This window comes from Myodes glareolus, chromosome 18 (genome assembly GCF_982192425.1).
Source record: "Myodes glareolus chromosome 18, mMyoGla1.1, whole genome shotgun sequence".
In the NCBI taxonomy this organism is placed as follows: Eukaryota; Metazoa; Chordata; class Mammalia; order Rodentia; family Cricetidae; genus Myodes; species Myodes glareolus.
The window spans coordinates 63,846,211-63,866,707 of NC_142043.1; the positions used below are offsets into that span (position 1 = coordinate 63,846,211).

At 47.9% G+C, this 20,497-nt stretch overlaps 1 protein-coding gene across 4 annotated transcripts in view; it reads right to left on the reverse strand.

Annotated features, from left to right (window-relative positions):
- Slc37a1 (solute carrier family 37 member 1) overlaps positions 1–20,497 on the reverse strand; it is a 64,666-nt gene that overhangs the window by 43,057 nt on the left and 1,112 nt on the right. Inside the window, exons 1-2 of one of the 4 annotated variants that reach the window (XM_048451287.3) lie at positions 5,391–6,061; positions 1,759–1,934 (exon numbers count right to left, since the gene is read on the reverse strand). In XM_048451287.3, the coding sequence (XP_048307244.2) occupies positions 1,759–1,814 (56 nt within the window). In that variant the 5' untranslated portion in view covers positions 1,815–1,934; positions 5,391–6,061. Of the gene's footprint in view, positions 1–1,758; positions 2,005–5,390; positions 6,062–20,497 lie in introns of those variants that run through there. The other 3 variants (XM_048451284.3, XM_048451285.3, XM_048451288.3) reach the window with 3 other exon arrangements.

The window sequence follows — 20,497 nt, forward strand, 5'->3', positions numbered from 1 at the left end:
CAAGAACACCTGCATATACAAAATGAGAGACAACCCATAAAACAGGTGTTTGAACCTTTCCATGATTCAAGGTCATAAAAGACAGATAGGCCATGGGACAGTTTTAGACTGAAGGAGGCAAACACCACAAGATGGCAAAATGCAACATGCGACCCTCTGTCAGATTCTAGATGGAACAGGAACCATCAAAGATCTTGCTGGACACTGGACATGGTATTTTAACATGACCACTGATTAAAGCCTTAACCCAGGGCCTCATGTTGACCAGCACTCTACCACTGGGCTACATGCCCAGAAAAGGCAAAATCGACGTAGAAATAGCTAAAAAAATAACAACTGTACAATGCCTACCACACCCATTACGTAAAAGCAGGAGGAACAGACGAGAAAAACAGTAAACAGTAGCAATCTGAGGACACAAGAGCACACCATAGGTCTACAAGACAAGCTAAACCGTCTCCAGTACGAGTGTGTAAAGGGTTGTGACTAGATCCTTAGCTGACCTCAAGGGAGAGCTGTCGAGGAAAGCCAGCTGCAGGGGTTCCCAAACCCGCCCTGAGAGCTTCTGGAAGAGCCCCGTGCACCGTGTGAGTGAGTGAGTGGACCAGAACGAGACTGTGTAGACGACCGCCATGCTGAGCAGAGGGAGAGCCGAGCTTCCCGAGAAAGACCACAGAAAACCTCAGTTGCACGAACTGTCTCCACAGAAGCAACCAGAAAGGCGAGGTGGCTCCTCCACTGGTGACAGGCATTACCGGCTCCAGTTGCCTGTGCTCTGAAGAATTTCCTTTTCTTTTCTTTAATGTTTTTCCTTTCTTCTTTTAAAAAAGCCATTTGTTTTCCTGATAAGTGCCCTTTCCCACGTCTCCTATCAGAGATGATAATAAGCCCCAGATTCTAAATACACCGTGGGACACACATGTCTCTCTGAACCTCCATGACGGTACAAGGAAAACCACTTTTCTTGCTCACTTGTCTTGTCCACTTAACTTGCTAGTGCCCAAGCACTCAACGTAAAAGGGGAGGAGCAGAGCTGAGGTCTCAGCTCGGTGACAGATGCTTCTTTAGCACGCACAGGCCCTGGGTTCGATATCAACACCAGTGCTGTGGGAAGTCCTTCAGCCTTGGCCGTTCGTATGCTAGCCCACTTTGAGCATAGTCTCGTGTACTATAAATGGAGACGTAGGGACGAGCGTGACCCCCTTGGCTGCTGGATTTGGCTCCAGTTCCCCCGCACATGCAGAGGATTGCAGGTCTCTACTCTTTCTGTGAGTTTTCCCCCTAATAAATAAACCTGCGTTATACTCCATTCTGGGGTAGTGGGAAACTATTTTATATTGTAACACACCACAAAAATAAAAAGAGCCGGGTGGTGGTGGTGGTGGTGGTGGTGCACACCTTTAATCCCAGCCCTTGGGAGGCAGAGGCAGGCAGATCTCTGTGAGTTCCAGGCCAGCCTGGTCTACAAGAGCTAGTTCCAGAACAGGCTCCAAAGCTACAAAGAAACCTTGTCTCAAAATAAATAAATAAACAAACAAATAAATAAATAAATAGAGAAAAGATGAGTTTTTTGTTCCTGGCAGATTAGGAGTCCAAATACTGTCTGTGATGTCACCACCAAAGCACGGGACTCTTGAGGGCCACCATGCCAAAGCTATGAGAAAGCCTGACGCTCATACTCCATAATGAAACATGGGTGAAAACACCACCCAATGCACCCTGCCACTCGGCCCCAGACATCACCACGCCGGAGCTCACCACTGATCCCGGGAGAAGGAGATGATGAAGCGGATGCCCACGGGGAGTCGAGCCATTTACGTTGCCCCTGACCTCGGAGCTCCAGTCCCGAAATCAGATGCTTCAGGAAACAGGTTAAGGTTCTCTTCTCTTCTTTTCTTTTCTCTTCTTTTCGACAGCTTTGCAGTTCACACAGCCTGGAGAGTAACAGCAAACATGTCCTACTGAGTCATGTCCCCTCTTCCTTCCATTTGAGTCGATCGAGCTCTATGGGAGAAAGACATTAAGAATCTGAGGTCCTGGGTGGTGGTGCACGCCTTTAATCCCAGCACTCAGGAGGCAGAAGCAGGCAGATCTCTTTGAGTTCAAGGCCAGCCTGGTCTACAGAGTGAGTTCCAAAACAGGCACCAAAGCTACACAGAGAAACCCCGTCTCAAAAAACTAACTAACTAACTAACTAACTAAATACATAAATAAAAATTAACAACAACAACAAAAAAGCTGCGGTCCTGATGTTCATACCTCTGAGACACTGGCAGGCAGAAGTCATTCCACAGATGGGGAGAGGCCATCCACATCTGATCAAAGTTACACTTCTACCAGAGGAAGCTCCCACCATGGGGTGGAATGCTCAAATGGAGCTCACGGGATGCTCTAATGATTCCTGAAGGGAAGTGGGCACTAACGCTGCCGCTGCCTTCAGGCTTCCAGACACGAGTCTGGCCAGTCTGCCCCAAAGCATATGTCTATTGTTTAGTCACACGCACAATTACCAGAGCATGGGGTGGGGGCGGGCACTGGACTCCTGTGAGCAGGAGAGGATTATGGGCCTGGGCAAAAAACAGCAGAAGGGATGGACCGTCAGTTGCTTAGGCTGTGGTTCCGAAATTGAGTCTGCCACACCTAACACTGGGGATGAACTTCTCAGCAGCTGCCGTGGTTCTCTCTCCTGAGCTCACGTCATTAGCTTGGAAAATGAGCTTGCTCTGAAGGCTGGGCTGACCAAGGGCAATGCTAGGTGGGACAGAACAAAGCCTGAGAGCTGATAAGGGGCCCAGCGCTGAGGCAGGCGCTGAGGCAGGCGGGTCTTCTAGTCTGATTCCCCATACCACCCTCAGGGCATGTTTTCCACAAGGCATTGTATTTTTCCAAAGTGGAATCTACTTCTCTGCCTCAGCAAATATCCTGGGGGTGTAGCTCAGTAGTGGAGTCGCAGGACAGAGGCTTTGGGTCCCAAACCCCAAAGTTCACCTGCAGACAACCAACAACCTTGCAGACAGTTTAGCCCAGAAACCAGAGCCACAGACCTTGTGGAGGTGTAGAGGCCCTTTCTACCCCGGCCAGGAGAGCTCCACCTTTCTCAGGGTCCCATGGGGCCTTAGCAAGTGTCACTCATTCCTGATCCTACACAGACCTACAGTGAAGTAAGCCTAGGCCCACTGGCCAGTCTGTTCCCTTAACTTCTCCAGCTCAAAAATGAGGGTGATGACCTAATGGCATCAACATTGTTATACAAAGCCGTGATCTCAGGAAGGCCTTGGCACAGGGCCTGGGACACAGCAGACAGTCCATTAATACCAATGTGGGTGGTTCTGCGGGCTACTGGGAGGACAGAACAGGAGCAAGGAGCTCAGCTGGAGCCAGCCTGATGGCTTATGCCTGTAATCCCATCACTCAAGAGGCTGAGGCAGGAGGACCATTTTGAGTTGGAGTCCAGAGTAAGGGTTACGTAGCGAGTACCGGGCCAGTTAGAGCTAGTAGCAAGATCCTGCCTCTGGATTAGATCAAAAGTTATAGGACTTTGCCTAAAATCTCCATATGTAAATGATTATCTTTCAAAAAAGGTTTGCTCCAAAGGATTTCTTTGTGTTTGATCCTATATAGACTTCGAGTGTGCCTGTGAATTAACTGCGATGATTGCTCTGGGTTAAAGGATTTGGTTTCAACTGTACAAGGCTTGAAAATGGATAATGGGGTCTAATTTTTTTCCTCTATCAAAATAGTGAAAATTCACCCTTTGCTACCAACAAAATCTATGTGTGTCATCCAGCAAAACCTGGTCCAACCGCAAAGTTCCAGAAGGTCTAAAGAGGAAAAAACTCCCGGCTTTCCCTGACATATGTACATATACATACATACATGTGTGTGTGTGTGTGTGTGTGTGTGTGTGTGTGTGTGTATACATACTATCCATGCTCACAGGAAGTGTGCCTTGGGATGGACAGATGGTGATTCCACATTTGGGGTGCTGAGAACTCAGCTTAACAAAGCCCTTTTTTTGCTGGCCTGGACAACATCCCCAAAATCTGTTCCCTCAAAGTCCTGGGTCAGGATGGCTACTGACATACTCTCCTGGAGCCCGAGGCTTAGCTTTCTTTCACTCCAAGACAGGGGTCCTCTGCCTGTGGGTGGCAACCCCAACAGGGGTCGCATATCAGATGCTTATATTGCAATAACAGTAGCAAAATTACAGTTAGGAAGTAGCAACAAAGTAACTTCACGGGGGTCACCACAATATGAGGAACTGTATTAAAGGGTCTCAGAGTTAGGAAGTTTGAGAACCACTGCTCCAAGAGGAGAGATGGGCTAGCCCAGCTAGGAGTCTAATCCCAGGCCTTCCATTTGCCTGGGGGCACCTTCTCAGGCACAAGTACACTTCCTCCTTCCCATCCCTGCATGGAGGGGGAGCGCCCAGAGGGGGAACACGTGGCTTGGCTGACTGGCTCTGGCGTATAGCCTAAACACAGAAAAGTAGTTTTTAAAAGTCACCTCTTAGAAGCTCCCAGTGAACTTCAGCCCATTAAAGAAAAAGCTAAGAAGGCAGTGTAATCAGACAGGGAAGGGACAACCAACAATGAGGAACTACTGCATTGTGACACAGCACCCCTACCAGGCTCAGAAGCTGTGCAGGCTAGCCCTTCCCACAGAGCCTGGCCAAGGGTAGAAGAACAGACAGCTAGGAACTGTCCTTCCAGCCCCAGGGCTAGAGCCACCAAGAACAAGGTCCGCCCACCCTTCAAGGAGGCTCAGAAGGGGCTAGAAGATAGCAAAAGAAAGAGTGATGCCTCAAGGGTTTCCCCCAGCACAGGGACACAATCACAGCACCCTAAGGCAACTTGCCAAAAAGAGGGCTTTTAAGGACAAACCTGAGACCCAAACAACTCCTTCCAAGTTTCAAGAGTTTTTGCTTTAAACCAAGACAAATTACAGCCTCTCCAATTAAGCACTTTCTAAGCATTTAAAGACTCCATTTCCCACGGGAGATAAACAGAAACAGTTATTTTCACTGTCCTGGGGGTAAATACAAGTAGGAGTCAGAATTCTGTCCACCACTGCTCTGAGCCCATTCACAACGAACAAGGCAACCCAAGTGTTGCCCAGGAAACTGGACCTGTGCTCTCAAGACCACAGGGCACAAACCAGATCCCCCAAGAGAGGGAATATCCAGGTATCCTCTAACCAGGTATGAATAAAGAAATCAATGTGCTAAGTCAATATTTTACCAACTCGCCCAACTTCACGCAATTTAAGTTCCGAGGCAGGCAGCCGGGAGCCCAGGTGCAGAAAGCTCTGAAGACTAGGAAAAGGCAGTTTAGGAATGCAAACCCAGACAGAGGTAAGGAAGGGTCTTCAGTTCAGATGTAAATCTTTACCTGTAAGGTCACCAAAATCCCAGAGTGGACCCCGAGTGCTGGAAGATTGGTGCATGCGCCTGAGAGACTTTCCGGTGATTTAAAGCTTTTATTACCGCCAGAAGGTTAGCTGTCACTGCGTTGGTCACTGAGCCCGGGCTCCAGGAAGCAGTTCTTTAGCAAACAAACAACCAGAGAACCCAGGGTGCTGGCTGCGAGCTTTCCCAAGGGCTTTGCGAGCCGGCTCCTCCCCGGTCGTACAGCCTCCTGGCCGGGTGGCGAAGGCTACGGGCACGCCCACGTCCCCAACGCGCGGCTGCAGACAAAGCGCTGGGTCTCCAGCAGCCGGCTCCCCACAGCTGTCACCGCGGCCCGGGTCTGGGAGGGGACCCGGCAACACAGTTAGGCGATCCCAGCCCCGGGCCTTGGGGAGCCTTCTGCTTCCACTTCCCCGGGAACTCGGCGTCGCCCTGGATCGCCCGGCTCTGTCGCCCAAGGCCACTCTAGGATCCTTTACTTCAAAGACTTCCCTCTAGGAAAAGCACTTGGCTGGTCCCGGGTTCTCCGGCCACAGCTTACAGAGACAAACGGCGGAGAGGCCGAAGCGGGGGCGTAGGGCGCAGGACGCGGGGCACGAGCCCGCTGGCAGGTGCGCGGCCGCTGGCAGGTGCGCGCCGCTGGGGAGGGTCCTCTGTCGCCCCCGCGCCTACCTGCGCTCGGCAGCTCGCGCCGCTCGCTTCCTGCTCTCGACTTCCTGGAGCAGCCGCCCTTTCACTTTCTCAACCCTGTGGTCGCCGGCCCGGAGCAGCTCCTCCCTCTCCCGCGCGCCCCCTGACCCCAGCCCCGCGCGCGCCCTGGGACCCAGACAGCCCGGGGATGCTCGGCTGGGGCATCCTCTAGCTATCCCTGGGTCCCCACACCTGCCTCTCATGCCCTCCCAGGTCCCGCAGGGCGCTGGGCCCTTACTGGCATGATGCCCAGCCGGCTCCTAGGGACTTTCAGCACTACCAGGCTTTTGTCCCCAAAGCGGACCTTAATAATGCCAGCAAAATGGACAAGTTCTGAACTAAAGATTTGCTCCCTCGGAGCCCTGGACAGAAGACGGCCTTTCTCGGCCTACCACATTTAGTCAAGTGTCAGAATCAAAAACACTGGCGTGCTGCAAATGGAACATTCTGGTACCGCACCTGTGCCACTGTGACAAACGGCTTGTTTGCATGATTAGGCCCAGAAGGGCAGCATCCGAGTCATGGGGAGGTGCCCGAGCACATAGCTTCCTTTTCAGTCCCGGATAATTATTTTCCAAACCCCTCACCTCCCGCCAAGAATTGACCCTGGAAGTCAGGGAGGGCCTGATTATTTCTAAAGAGCACCTGCCTCAAACCTCTCACTGACAGCCAGGCCTGGCATCCAAGACCAGCCCTCCTGCTCAGCCCCCTTTCTCAGAACAGCACCTGCCTGGAATGGCAAAATCAGGCAGAAAACCAACTTCTCAGCAACAGCCAGGCATCCGGGTAAAACCATGTCTGGACAGAGCCAGGTCCCCAACGCAGCACCCTGCAGCGCCCTCTTCAGACTGGCTGGGGTAAAGAAAGCCTACAGCTTTACCCCTGGGGTCCCTCAGTTTGCTGAGTTGTGTAGGGCCAAGCCATTCTCTAGCAATGGGCTTTTGGGAAGTGTTTTGTACCCTTGAAACAAAGTTGACTTGCTGTTTGAGCCAATTGCACCTTGCTGTCCCACACTTCACATGGGAAGTGGCCCGCAAACTCTGGCTGGCCTACCCTTGGGCTGGATGCCTCCTCTCCTCTCCCTAACACTCAGTCTTTGTGAGCACGGTAACAACTCAGGAGGACTCCTCCATTGTCTCAAGTCGTCTCTCGTCACTCTGTCTCCTCCAGGCGTCTACCATCAAGTTTGTGCAGGAGTCCCTTGCTCTTCTGCCCGTGTTCCATCTTTGTAGCTGCATCAAACTTCCCCCCAAAACAAAATCTGAGCTCCACAATTTGTTGACAGTCTCTAGAGGGCCCGCTACCGCAACAAAGAGCAGCAGCTCATGAGGAGGTGGAGACAGGACCCTGAGGCCTTGGCACAATTGAAGAGCCTCATGCCAAAGCTTCTCGGAATTTTTCAGTTCCCAAGAACGTGACTTTTCACACCTGAGTGTTGGGATTTGTCTTTCCTGAGCCTGGGGCTCTTGAGTGAGCTCGGACTTTGGGGATTGTTCTTTCAAATATGTCGCTGTATTTGGGGACTCTGTATAAAACGACCAAGTTCTAGTGATGCCAGTCTACCTCCGGCCCCTAGGAGGCGCAGGACGGAGTCCTAGCTCAGAAAGCCTCTCTAAAACTCAGGAGTGACCATCATAGATGTTTGTTTTTCTTACAAAAAAAAAAAATGCTGCAACTGCAGGTCCAAGAGGATGCTGGCCATTAAGAGGCGCAAGCATTTTGAACTGGGAGGAGACAAGAAGAGAAAAGGCCAAGTGATCCAGTTCTAAAACTTGTGTTTTCTGAGAGGAAAATGCCGAAGCAATAGGGAAATTACCTGTTAGAAAATAAAGATATTGTTATTGATACAAAAAAAAAAGATTTGTCACTTGTATTTCAATAAAACGCTGATTGGCCAGTAGTCAGGCAGGAAGTACAGGCAGGGCAACTAGTCTGGAAATAGAGGTGGGGCAATGGGAACAGGAGAATTCTGGGAAGAGAAGAAGTCAGCCTGCAATCATCATTCAGACGCGGAGGAAGCAAGATGAGAACACCTTGCTGATAAAGGCACCAAGTCACGTGGCTAACATAGACAAGAATAATGGGCCAATTTAAGATGTAAAAATTAGTTAATAAGAAGCCTGAGCTAATAGGTCAACCAGTTATAATTAATGTAGTAGACCTCTGTGTATTTCTCTAGGATGAACGGCTGCAGGACCAGGTGGGACAGAAACTTCGGTCACCAAAAACGACAAGTCTTTGCACAGATATTGGAATCAACCAGAGGGAGTCTGGTGACTTATGTAGAATATTTGCTGAAGATGTCAATCTTAGAAGAGTAAGTTAATGTTTCATAATATATATTTTATATGTTTATAAGGAACACTCAAATGCAGTGAGGAGGGATGTGTGTGTAAAACTTCAAAATAAATCTGTATTTTGAAATGGAAATTTGTGATTGTGGCCACAAGGATGGCAGATTTTATGCTGGAGACTATGATAAAGGATTGCATGTACCCACCATGAAGTAAGACTGATTTGTGATCCATGGTCCTCTTCCCTCGGCCTCCTGAGTGCTAGGATTGCAGGTGGACCCCACTATGACTGTCTCCCCCTGCTCCCTCCTCCCCCTAAAACTCAGAGACTTGCACACGGAAGGAGCATACTCTACCACTGAGCTACACCCAGCTGTAGGAGTCATTTTTAAATCAAATTAAAAGCAAACAGTAATGAGAAGACAGAGAGAAGGAAGGAAATAAAGGAGTTTGTGTTTGCCCTAGGCAGTGGCTTTTTAGTGACGGCACTGTAGACACTAATACTATTAGGGATGTAGTTTAGAGAGAAGGGCTCCGCAAGGGTCTTGATGTAGTTGGTATTCAGCCATGCACCTGTCTATCCTTCCTCTCTCTCTCTCTCTCTCTCTCTCTCTCTCTCTCTCTCATCTGTATATCATCTATCTATCCTCTGTCTGTCTGTCTATCTATCTATCTATCTATCTATCTATCTATCTATCTATCTATCCATCCTATCTGTCTGTCTATCTATCTATCTATCTATCTATCTATCTATCTATCTATCCATCCTATCTATCTCTCTTTATCTCTCTCTATCCTCTATCTATCTATCTATCTATCTGTCTGTCTGTCTGTCTGTCTGTCTATCTATCTATCTATCTATCTATCCATCCATCCATCCTATCTATCTATCTATCTATCTATCTATCTATCTATCTATCTATCCATCCTATCTATCTCTCTTTATCTCTCTCTATCCTCTATCTATCTATCTATCAATCATTTATCTATCATCTGTATATCATCTATCCTATATCTATCTATCTATCTATCTATCTATCTATCTATCTATCTATCTACCTATCTATCTATCATTTATCTATCATCTGTATATCATCTATCCTCTATCTATCTATCTATCTATCTATCTTTATCTATCTTTATCTATTTTCCTGAGATAGGGTTTCTTCTGTGTACCAGCTCTGGCTGTCCTGGAACTCTTTTTGTAGCCTCGAACTCACAGAGATTTTGGGACTAAAGGCGTCTGCCACCACTCTTGGCTTAAACTATGCATTTAAAAGAGTGGCTTTGTCCCATCACTGGGAGGCAGTGCCAGGCAGATCTCTAAGAGTTCTAGGCCAGCCTAGTCTACAGAGCAAGTTCCAGGAGAGAGAGCCAAGACTACATGAAGAAACCCTGTCAGAAAAAGCCCCCCCCCCAAAAAAAACCAAAAACAGTCATTTTGTTAAGTGGCCTGCAGAAGAGAGATTGGACAAGTGTTCTTGCTTCTAAGATCCCTTCACAATGTCTTCCAGCAGAATAGCTTTAATATTTTTCTCCTATCTGTAGGGTATGGGAGGTGGTCACAGAGAGAGGGGGCTCAGGGAACTCTGAATCCCAAATGGAATGAGGCTTATTTGAAGTCTGGAATCAGATTTGGGGGCCTGAAATGTCACAGCTCTTGGTGGCAGTCTCCTCTGCCGCTGAGCTCTCCTCCGGGGCCAGCCTGTTGATGCATCATCTGCTGCAGCGCCCTGCATTTTAAATCTTACCGTTAGGACGAGGCCAGACACGTGGGAGCAGTCATTCCTGCCACAGAGCATGTGCAGATGAATTGTGACAAGCAAATTGGGCAATTTTTACAAGATGTCCCCAAAAGGATCAATAGCCTTCAACTGTGGTTTGGTAAACCATGTGGCTCAAATCCAAAGGTTATGCTTTGAAAGTTCCCTCTGGGGCTCTGTGTGATGATTTACGCAGAGAGAGTCCTTTTACCGCACACAGTTTGCTAATGCCTTGGTGGGACAGCGCAGTGACTCATATCCTCTGTCTCATAGGGCTTCCAGCCTAAGAGGAGTACAGGGAAAAGGTGATTTCAGAGGAAGCCCTATGTTCCACCAGCCGAACTGACCCTCCTCCTTAGCGGGTGGCTATCCCCGGCTTCACCGACCCACACATCATCCTCTGCATTCACTGTGGTGGTCATGGGAAGGTTTAGGCCCTGGGTTCACTCGTCTGCGCAACTGTTCCTTCCTATTTTGCTTATTGCTTCAACTTCTGCAACTGAGAGTCTTCCTTTTTTAAGCCTTTTAAAGCTGGAACCCTCTCTAAGAACAGCCTTGTCTAAGTCCGTGACAAACGCAATCGTTTTACCGTCACCCAGGGTCATCCTTTCTGAACATCGCTTTATGACTCCAGGGTGTGGTGACCCCAGCAGAAGAGGCACAGCTGGGTCTCCAACTCAAACCTTGATTCCACACTTCCCGGGACCCTGAGGAGGCCACTTTGCTCTGTGCTTGTGGGACTGTAGAGCGAATGGGGGTTGGAAGACACTTTCCAGCTTCTTCTATCCATCTGCAAATCTTTGCCTAGCCTTGTGCTTGGCACACTCTAGAAGCTTAAGAAACCCTCGCTATTGACTGAGCACTGCAAGGTTTCTATGGGAATGGCGGATCAGCGTTAAATGCTTATGGCCATGCTAATGACTGGCAAACAGGTATGTGTGAAGAGGACACACGTGGCCAGCGGAGACGGTGTGGGGGAGGGGAATTCCATAGTCTCTTTCATCAGTTTATTTTGTTGGCATTTCCAGGAAATGGGCGTTGAACCTCCCACCACCACCTTCAGTCAGTGCTGTTCAATAAGGTTTGGATCTTTTGCACAGTTACAATGCATCATTTCTTAGCCAGCCTTCCGGGACGGATGAATGAACGTCTGTTCGAGGGAGTCACATCTATAATACCAGCAATCAGGAGATCTGAGGCAGAAAAACTGCCCTGGGTCTGAGGTCAGTGTGGGTGCATTGTGGGACCTTGCCTCAAAAAAACCAAAAAAAGGGCTGGAGAGATGGCTCAGTGGTTAAGAGAATTGCCTGCTCTTCCAAAGGTCCTGAGTTCAATTCCCAGCAACCACATGGTGGCTCACAACCATCTGTAATGAGGTCTGGTGCCCTCTGGTCTTCAGGCATACACACAGACAGATTATTAAAAAAAAAACCAAAAAAAGCAGACCAAAACAACAACAATAACAACAACAAAAACCCCAATAAATCCAAACCCCACAAGGACACGGTCCATTGGGGCATACCCACCCTGAGCCAGGCCAAGGAGGCCAACACCCACATTCACCCCCCACACATACACTCAATATCACTGCTGTGCCCACATCAGCCGTTACTGAGTATGTCACACTGGGAACATTTTTTAACCCTTACCATTCTCAGTTAGCTCTCTTCACCTTCTACCTAAGGATCAGGTGTAAGGTTTCAGCTACTGTTCCCTGCTCCCTGCCATGATGATCATAGACTCTAATCCTCTGGAACCGTAACCCCCTCCCCCCCATTACATGCTTGGCCATTTTTCTTTTAACTATTTTTTGTCATGGCAACAGAAAAGTAACTAAGATACAAACTACAATCACCATGAGATGCTCTCTTACCTTTTAGACCAGCAAAGAAGGAACAGCCCCTCTAGGAAGCCAGAGAGCAGTGAGTCAGGCCCTGTGATGGAAGGTGGGGGATGGGCTTTGCCATCCTAGGAGTCAGTGCAGTGATGGTATTTAGATCCCGTGATAATTCATCTTCATAGGCTTGACTGGATTTGAAATCATCTAGGAGACACGCCTCTGGACTGTGCGGGTGTTTCCAGACAGAATTAGATGAGGAGAGAAGACCTAGCCTGAATGTGGGTGGGGTAGTAACAGCCCACAGTCTGGAGTTCCAGACAGAAGAAAGGAGGGAAAGACCGGCTGAGCGCTTCACTGCAGACCCGTGATCCCAGCACCTCATGTTCCTACTGCCATGCTTTTCTTCCGTGAGAGATTGATTCCTCCTTTGCTAAACCATAAGCCAAAGACTCCTCCTTCTGCCCAATGGCTTGGGTCAGATGTTTCCTCACAGAGAAATAACTAACAAGCTGTAAAGATTCCCCACCTCTGGACCTTTGAGGCTCAGTTCTCTAAGACTGGATTCTTTGTTTGTTTGTTTGTTTTTCGAGCCAGGGTTTCTCTGTAGCTTTGGAGCCTGTCCTAGAACTTGCTCTTGTAGACCAGGCTGACCTCGAACTCACAGAGATCCTCCTGCCTCTGTCTCCCGAGTGTTGGGATTAAAGGCCTGTGCCACCACCGCCTGGCTAAGACGGAATTCTTGAGATGAAGACAAGATTCGTGTATTCACACACTCCCACGAACTCACACACTAGCTCATCTACTGGGATAGTGGGTTCACAATTGCCTGCTATATTCTGCATTGCTGGATCATTCGCATGCACGAACATCTTTGCATCCATTGCGTTGCTGAATCATTGGCATACATGAACATCTTTTTTCCCTCCAACGGTGTAAGTTAAATTTCCATTTAGCAGCATAATAGTAGTAGTTCACCCCTGGGACCTGGGAGCTCTCTACCCATGGATTCTTGGTCAGATTTATATACCAGGCACTCCTTTCCTCCTGTGGAGTGGTAGCGTGGGCCTCAACCCAATCAGAAATCCACTATTATGCCACTATTGCACCCATGGGCATATCTTGCCGCATTGGTCATTACCGCGGTCCACAGGGTTCACAGCCGTAAGACTATTGATGACAGGTTCAACCCCTTATACCAGCAACCTGCATTCAATATGTTGAAAGCTAGCTAGCAGGGGAGAAGCTTCCTGATCAAGAACAACTCAAATTCTCCCTGTCCTGAGATCAGCGAACATCTGTTCCTTTGTCTATATCAAATAGCACATAACTCAAGCACTTAAGGACTTAAATGTTTCACTTCTATAGAAACCCGTTAAGTTTCTATAGAAACTCTGGGTCATTTAGATCCTTGTTATCTTTTCCAGTCCTCACAACCTTCCTGAGGCCTGGGGAGGGGAGCTATTCTGGGCAAATAGTAAACCAGCCTCGTCGTTTGTTGTTTCCTTCTCTGGCCCTCTGTCAGGGAACCCAGTCTATTCTTAGGCTCTGGTGGAGTCAGCCATATGTACCACATGACTGCACCACCACCATGGGCCACGAGAAGGTTATTTATATGTGGTATCAGAACCGGGGCTGGGGGTGTGTGGCTCAGTAGAAGGCTGCTTGAGTTCTGTGTTCAGCAACACACACACACACACACACACACACACACACACACACACACACACACTCACACTCTCCTCCTATGTCCCCTCCTACCAACATCAAAAGCAGAACCACTATCCAGTTAGTAAGTGGTATGCTCAGCTCATTTAAAAGTGAAGGACTAACACACAGTCATAAAGCGTGGTGTTTGGTAGTGCTTTCAGGGTGTGAATTACTGCAGAGATTGCCACGTGGCTCTCTAGTTTCTTTCTCATTCCCTCTTATCTCTGGCTTAGGAGGCAACAGACATTCTGATGCAGTTAAGTAATGAGCAAGCTCCTGGAAATGAGCCCGACAAGAGAAAACAAGTCTCTTTTCAAAAGGGCTGCATTAGGTTTAGTTTTGTCTTAAAAATCTAAAATTCTATTTGACAAATGTGAGCTGATTAGTTCCTAAATGCCAGGCACCTGCCATGTGGCATGTGGCCAAGCTGTTGCCTGGTGTGGAAGTCAAGGGTACCTGACGTCTCCTGTCTCTACCCTGGCTGACTGCTGCCGAGCTGCTCGTCCCGCTGGTTCTGGCATTACTGTACAATCTCTTGCTGGGTAGAAGGGACTTTGCCTTTCTCTCTTGACAGCTGTGCTTTAATGTCATTAAACCATATGCGTCAGGAGCGGGAGGGGAGGGGGGGAGAAGGGGGGAGATTTGGTTATAGCTCCATTGTTTCCATATGCTTAACATTGTTTCCAATCTTAAGAAACCTAACATTGCCAAACAGCTAAAATGTACATGTCCATGCTTTCTAGAAACTTCGACCTCCCACTCTTGGGAATCTTGGTGCCAATGCTCATGGGCAGGGATGACAGTCTAACCTCTGACTGTCACAGCACCCGGGTCCGATGATCTTCGGCATAAACGAACCTAACCGAAACAATGAAGGCATTGAAAGTTCTCCAGCGACCTCTTGACAAACCAAAGGTCCTCAGCCCACTGTTAGGGAGACAACAGTTGAACTGGGTGCAGCCCAGTGGGAGGGTGCTAACTTAGCATGGGTGAGGACTAAAACAAACCCAAAGAAAAGCAGTGCGGTGTTTTGAATGAGAAATGTCCCCCCATAGTCTTGGGCGGTGGAAGTTAGTGTCACGGTTTGGGGAAGTTTAGGTGGTCACTGAAAGCCGCTTTGAGATGAAAAGCCTCGGGGCTCTGCCAGTTTCCTTTCTCTGTCTTGTGTTAGTGGTTGAAGTGTGATCTCTCAGCTTCCTGCCACTGGTCACCAGGCTTCCCTGTCGTGATGGACTCTTAGCCTCCAGAATGGGCCGCCAAACAAGCTCTTCCTTCTCTAAGTTGCTTCGGTTGGAATATACATATATATGTGTGTGTGTGTGTGTATGTGTGTGTATGTATATACATATACATATATATGTGTGTATATATATGTGTGTATGTATATACATATACATATATATGTGTGTGTATATATGTGTGTATGTATATACATATACATATATGTGTGTATATATGTGTGTATGTATATACATATACATATATATGTGTATATATACATATGTATATATATGTGTGTATGTATATACATATACATATATATGTATGTGTATATGTGTGTATGTATATACATATACATATATGTGTGTGTATATATATGTGTGTATGTATATACATATACATATATGTGTGTGTATATATGTGTGTATGTATATACATATACATATATATATTATCAAAACAACAGAAAAGTGGTGCAGGAGAATTGTCTGTATTCTGTCAATCATGTATTTTAATAAAACGCTGATTGGCCAGGCAGGAAGTATAGGTGTGTCAACCAGACAGGAAGTGGAGACAGGGCAATGAGAATAGGAGAAGGCTAGGGAGGAGGAAACTTCCTCAGCCACTCCTGCGCAGACCACCGAAGAGGCAGCATGTAACTTGCCCAGCTGAGAAAGGTATGGAGCCATGTGCTAACATAGATGAAAATAATGGGTTAACATAAGTTATAAGAGTTAACAAGAAGCCTGACCTAATAGGCCAATCAGCTTTATAACTTATAGAGATCTCTGTGTGATTGATTTTCTCTGGGACTTGCCGACTGTGGGGTACTGGGCGGGAACAGAACCCCAACAAGCCGGCCCTCATGTTACAGAAAAGTACTGAATGCAGCCAATAACATGAGCATCATTAATAGCAGGTGCCATCTATGCCAGGTTGGCTTGTGCCCATCACAGTGCTGAGCTCACTACAAGCGTCTTAGGCTTTGTGTCTTAGGCTTTGTGGCAGCCTAAAGGGCAACGACACCATGGTCCTCATTTTACCATTTCCTAGACAGACTGCAGGGAGGCTCAGCCTTGGATTGAATTCCTGCCACAGGCCAAATGTGTGGTGCTATAAAAAAAACCACTTTTTACAGTAGAATTTTCTGTCACTGCATGTTTAGCCAATAAGGCATATAGCTACGCACATTGCTGAGTTTACAAGACCACGACGTTCAACCTTATGGCGGATAGGAATTGATTTTGCTGAAAACCTGCTTTTTGTTTAAGCAGTTACATTTTTCTGACCTCCTGGGTTCTTAAGGTCTTTTCTCCACAGGAGAGCCCAGAAGGGGTACGTTCAGGTCTTGGTCAGTCACCATGGCAAACAACAGGCAGACAGAGCCTCCTGCTGGGAGGTGGGCCTGAAAGGTGGTGGAGAGACCCAGGTAGAGCTCTGGTAGGTGACTTCATGACCAGCTTCCTTGGCAATCTCATTCAGAAAGACAAGGCACTCTCACCAGCATTTACACACACACACACACACACACACACACACACACACAGAGAGAGAGAGAGAGAGAGAGAGAGAGAGAGAGAGAGCTTGGTCAGTGGGGATGTTTCTTCTTCCCTCTTTTTCTTTTCTTTTCCAGTGGAAAGGGAGACAGGTAAAGAGTCAAGAGATTTCAATTGGGGAAGTGGAGCAGAAGGAGCCCCCTCCTCTCTCATCACATGATTGGCCATCTGGGCATATCCCTGCGGGGGCTGCACTTGCTGTACTTATAACTGGGGATAATGACACAGCAAGGGCCCATGGGACTTGATGGGAAGCCTTTCACACGGCACAATGGGCGCCCCCTGCTGGTGCATGTTGGAAATTCTCTCCAGGGGCCCAAGGATTAAGAGTCTCAGATTTCCAGGGGGGCAGGGTGCCTTCGTCAATTATGTGGATAATTGCTATTCATGCAGTTGGGTAAAATTTCTGTTAAGCTGCCTGAAAACTTTGAGAAGATGACTTATTTCTACGGGTAAAATAAAACAGCACGCTTTAGGGCCCTGCCACACTGCTGGTACCCGCTGCGCAGGACTTGACAGAGTAGCCATGGCTTAAGACTGTTAACCCGTGGTTTGCTTAAGTCACTCTCAAGAGTTTCAGTGGGAGGCTCTCGGAGCCAGTGGGTGCCTGCTTGGGAGACAGATGAAGGTCGGTCGAAACGAATCCTAGCCGCCTTTAATCAGAGATCAGGGGCTTAGTGGAAGCCGTTCTTGAAGTAGATAGCTCAGTCTGAACCCAGCGGCTGCTCGATCTTCGACAGTGATCCCGGCTCTCGTTGGCTTCGTAGTTATCTTTACAATGATGAAGTGGCAGCCAGAGTTTCTAAGATAATGCATGAGCGGGGCTTACACGGAGCCAGCCGAGCCTCAGAACTTAGCTCGTGTTTGCTCCTGTCCTTGTTAGCACCGATAGGAAACTTGAGTTTCTGACACTTGGATGGCCCCAAAAGCTAATATTTGTTTGCACATACTTGATTATGTTGCCATTCCAGGTTTCCGACATTTAAAACGCTTTTCACTTTTGAAATGAGACATACTCAATTGAAACAGATGTGGAAATTGCCAACAAATACAGATGCAGTGGTGCTCACCCGGGTGTCCCCACGCCCAGCTTTTTCCTTCCTGGAGAGGCTGCTAACATGTGTTGATAATCTTCTCATCTTTGGAACTAAGAAACTATAATTTTAGGGCCTTGTATGTTAATTGCTTGTGGTTTGTCTATTCGTCCAGTGCTTGCGCCTGTGGGTTCAGCTGAGTTCAGCCTTCTGGAGGAGACCCTGGTGGATGGAAGGGTCTGCAGTGTGTGCTCCGGAAGGCTATGGGTGATTGTCCACATGGGTGGTCATGCAGCCCGGTGGCACAGAGTGGGAGGGGCAGTGGTGCTGTGAGAATTCTTGTATGTCCTCCTTGCTTACGTCACCTGGCTGTTATAACAATAACACACTAGTCAGGCATCATCTCTCACCCTCAAAAGCTTATTAGCTCTGGTTTACAGTGTTCCGGGAAACTGAGGCTGGAGGGCTGGGGGTGGGGTGGTGGTGTCTTAAGGGTGCTTCAAAGTAAAACCAGCAATGGGAACCCAGAATCTAATGTCGCTTCAGGAATTAATGTTTCCATCAAATGATGCTTACTTCACAATCTTCTTTCTTCCCATTTAGACCAAACTTCTAGGTGAACTTAGATTAATAGGACAAGATGATTGTGTTATCATTGTTTAGAGTATTACATTCCCAGGGCAATAAAGAGCACTATAAAATATTTTGAGTTAATACAAATTCTAATTTGCAAAACCACGTAAGAGGCTGGATACAGAAATGGGCAATGGCCAGACCGAGTATCCAAACAGAACACGGAGCCAGGCATGGTGGTACAAGATAACAATCAGAGCTTGGAGGATGGAAGCAGAAAAATGGGGAGTTCGAGGACAACTACAGAGCAAGCTTTTGGTCAGCTGGGTCCTCCTGTCTCAAACACAAACAGAACCAACAATGTCTGCCATTGACGAATCAGCCACTGTCTCTAAGCCAGGCTTGGAGGACATCACCTGCTCTCTCTCCAAAAATGCAGGAAGTCAAACAATAACCATATAACAACCAAAATGATCAAGACTTGATTAATAGCAGGCAACTTTCCTAATGTTTATCCCCATTTTAAACTAGGACCAACTGAGAAGGCCAAATATGCACCGTGACCAGTATTTAACCACAGGCTCCAGGAGCCCGAGGTCAAGCCATTTCTTTTTTGGCTATCTTTCTCTGTCTGCCCTTGTTCTCCCTGGCGTGCAGGCGATGGCCCCTGGCTCCCTTGCCTCAGCAGACTCGAAATAAATAGCGTTTGCTTGTCCTAGTTGTGGTGGATTGAGTTTCTCATAAAAATACATATTCTGAAACTCACAGACTCAACTCCTACCCTGTTTCTATCTCATCAGGGATGCAGAGGCCTTCCCAGGATGGTCTCCTTGCTATGTGTTTACACGGTGAAAGATGCCAGGGCAGATCCTGTGCTTCAGGAACTTCCTGTGTAATGACCTGGATGCTGTTGATAAGGCCTCATACGGTGAAGCTTGGTCTCCAGCCTGCGGCATTAGTTTGGGGTGGTAGAACCTTTAAAATGATGGGCCTAACTGGAGGCAGGCAGATCACTGGGGCATGCCCTTAAAAGGGGCTCCTATGTTATGACTGGTTTCCTCTGCAGCTTGTTCTCACTGTGACATGACATGCAGATGTAACGGAGGGGACCATGAGGGTTCGATTTTTTCAGCATATTCTATGCTGGGTGAGGACAAGCCGTGCTCTGGAGTCCTGGTGTCAGAGCTGGGATTCTCTCTGGATAAAGCCTCACCTTTCAGTTCTAGTAACATGGACCCAGGGCTGATCTGCATGCTCAGATTCCCTTATCTTTTCTGTACATGGTAACATGATTATCGGACTGACGCAGAGAAACTGAGAATTTCTCTCTCCATAGTTCAGGATAAAAACGTGAATTAATTTGTTTCCCTATTTCTCTGTAGATACTCTACGTTTTTGCACTTAATCCAAACAAACGTTCACACCCAGAGGCAGACCTTATGACCAGGGTTGTGGTGATTGCTGTGGGATAACCCTTCTGTACACTGTGAAGATGTGCTGGAAAAGTCACCAGCATATACCAACAACACCTGCAGTCTGCAGGAGCTATTTAAACCCCAGCACTGTGGGATGTAACGGGTTAAACTCAACAAGGATGCCAGTCAAAGGGGACAGAGGTTCGGGTATAAAACCCCCACACAGCATGGTGACTGTTGTGTTTGGGTTTTCTGTTGCTAGGGTCAGCATGGTTCAAATTGACTCAGGGGCAGGGGTGGTTTATTTGGCTTACAGGTTGCAGACCTTAATTGATCATCGATTATGGAAAGTCTGAGCAGGAAAGAAAGCTGAGAGCCAGGAGGAACACCACTTACTCGGCCCCTCCCTCCTGCTTGTTTAGATACCTTCTTACACAGGCCAGGCCCACCTGCCTAGAGATGGCACCACCCACAGCGGGCTGGACCCTGATCTGCCAATTAGCAAGTGAGAAAATACCCCGCAATTCCTCAACTGAGAGTCCTTCTTCCTGAGTGTGTCAGCTTGACCACCGGAACTAGCCATCACAACGACAAGGACGGTTCACGTGAGGCGCGCAGAGCAGATTCTAAGTGTCGCACACACGGGCGGTTACAGTGGGTGTGTGTAGGCCGTGTCTGTAGAGACCGGCACCCAGTGTGTATGTGTGCCGATCAGTACACTGCATACTGCCTTCAAGTTAAGGTTCACATTTTATCACATGCTTGCCGGCGAAATGAATGGGAGATAGTGTTGGGGTCCTTTTCCCAGGCTCCAGGCTCCAGTTCCCTTTCCTTCCTCCAGAATATCTTTATCCTGACATTGATTGGGGAGACAGCCCCTTAGCCAATCTTTGAAGAAAAGTGTACTGGTGTGTTTCCCAGTGTGGAGAAGGCAAGAATCCCAGGGAGTCAATTAGGCTGACCCAGGCTGAAGCCAGAAGTAGGGAACTGGAGGATT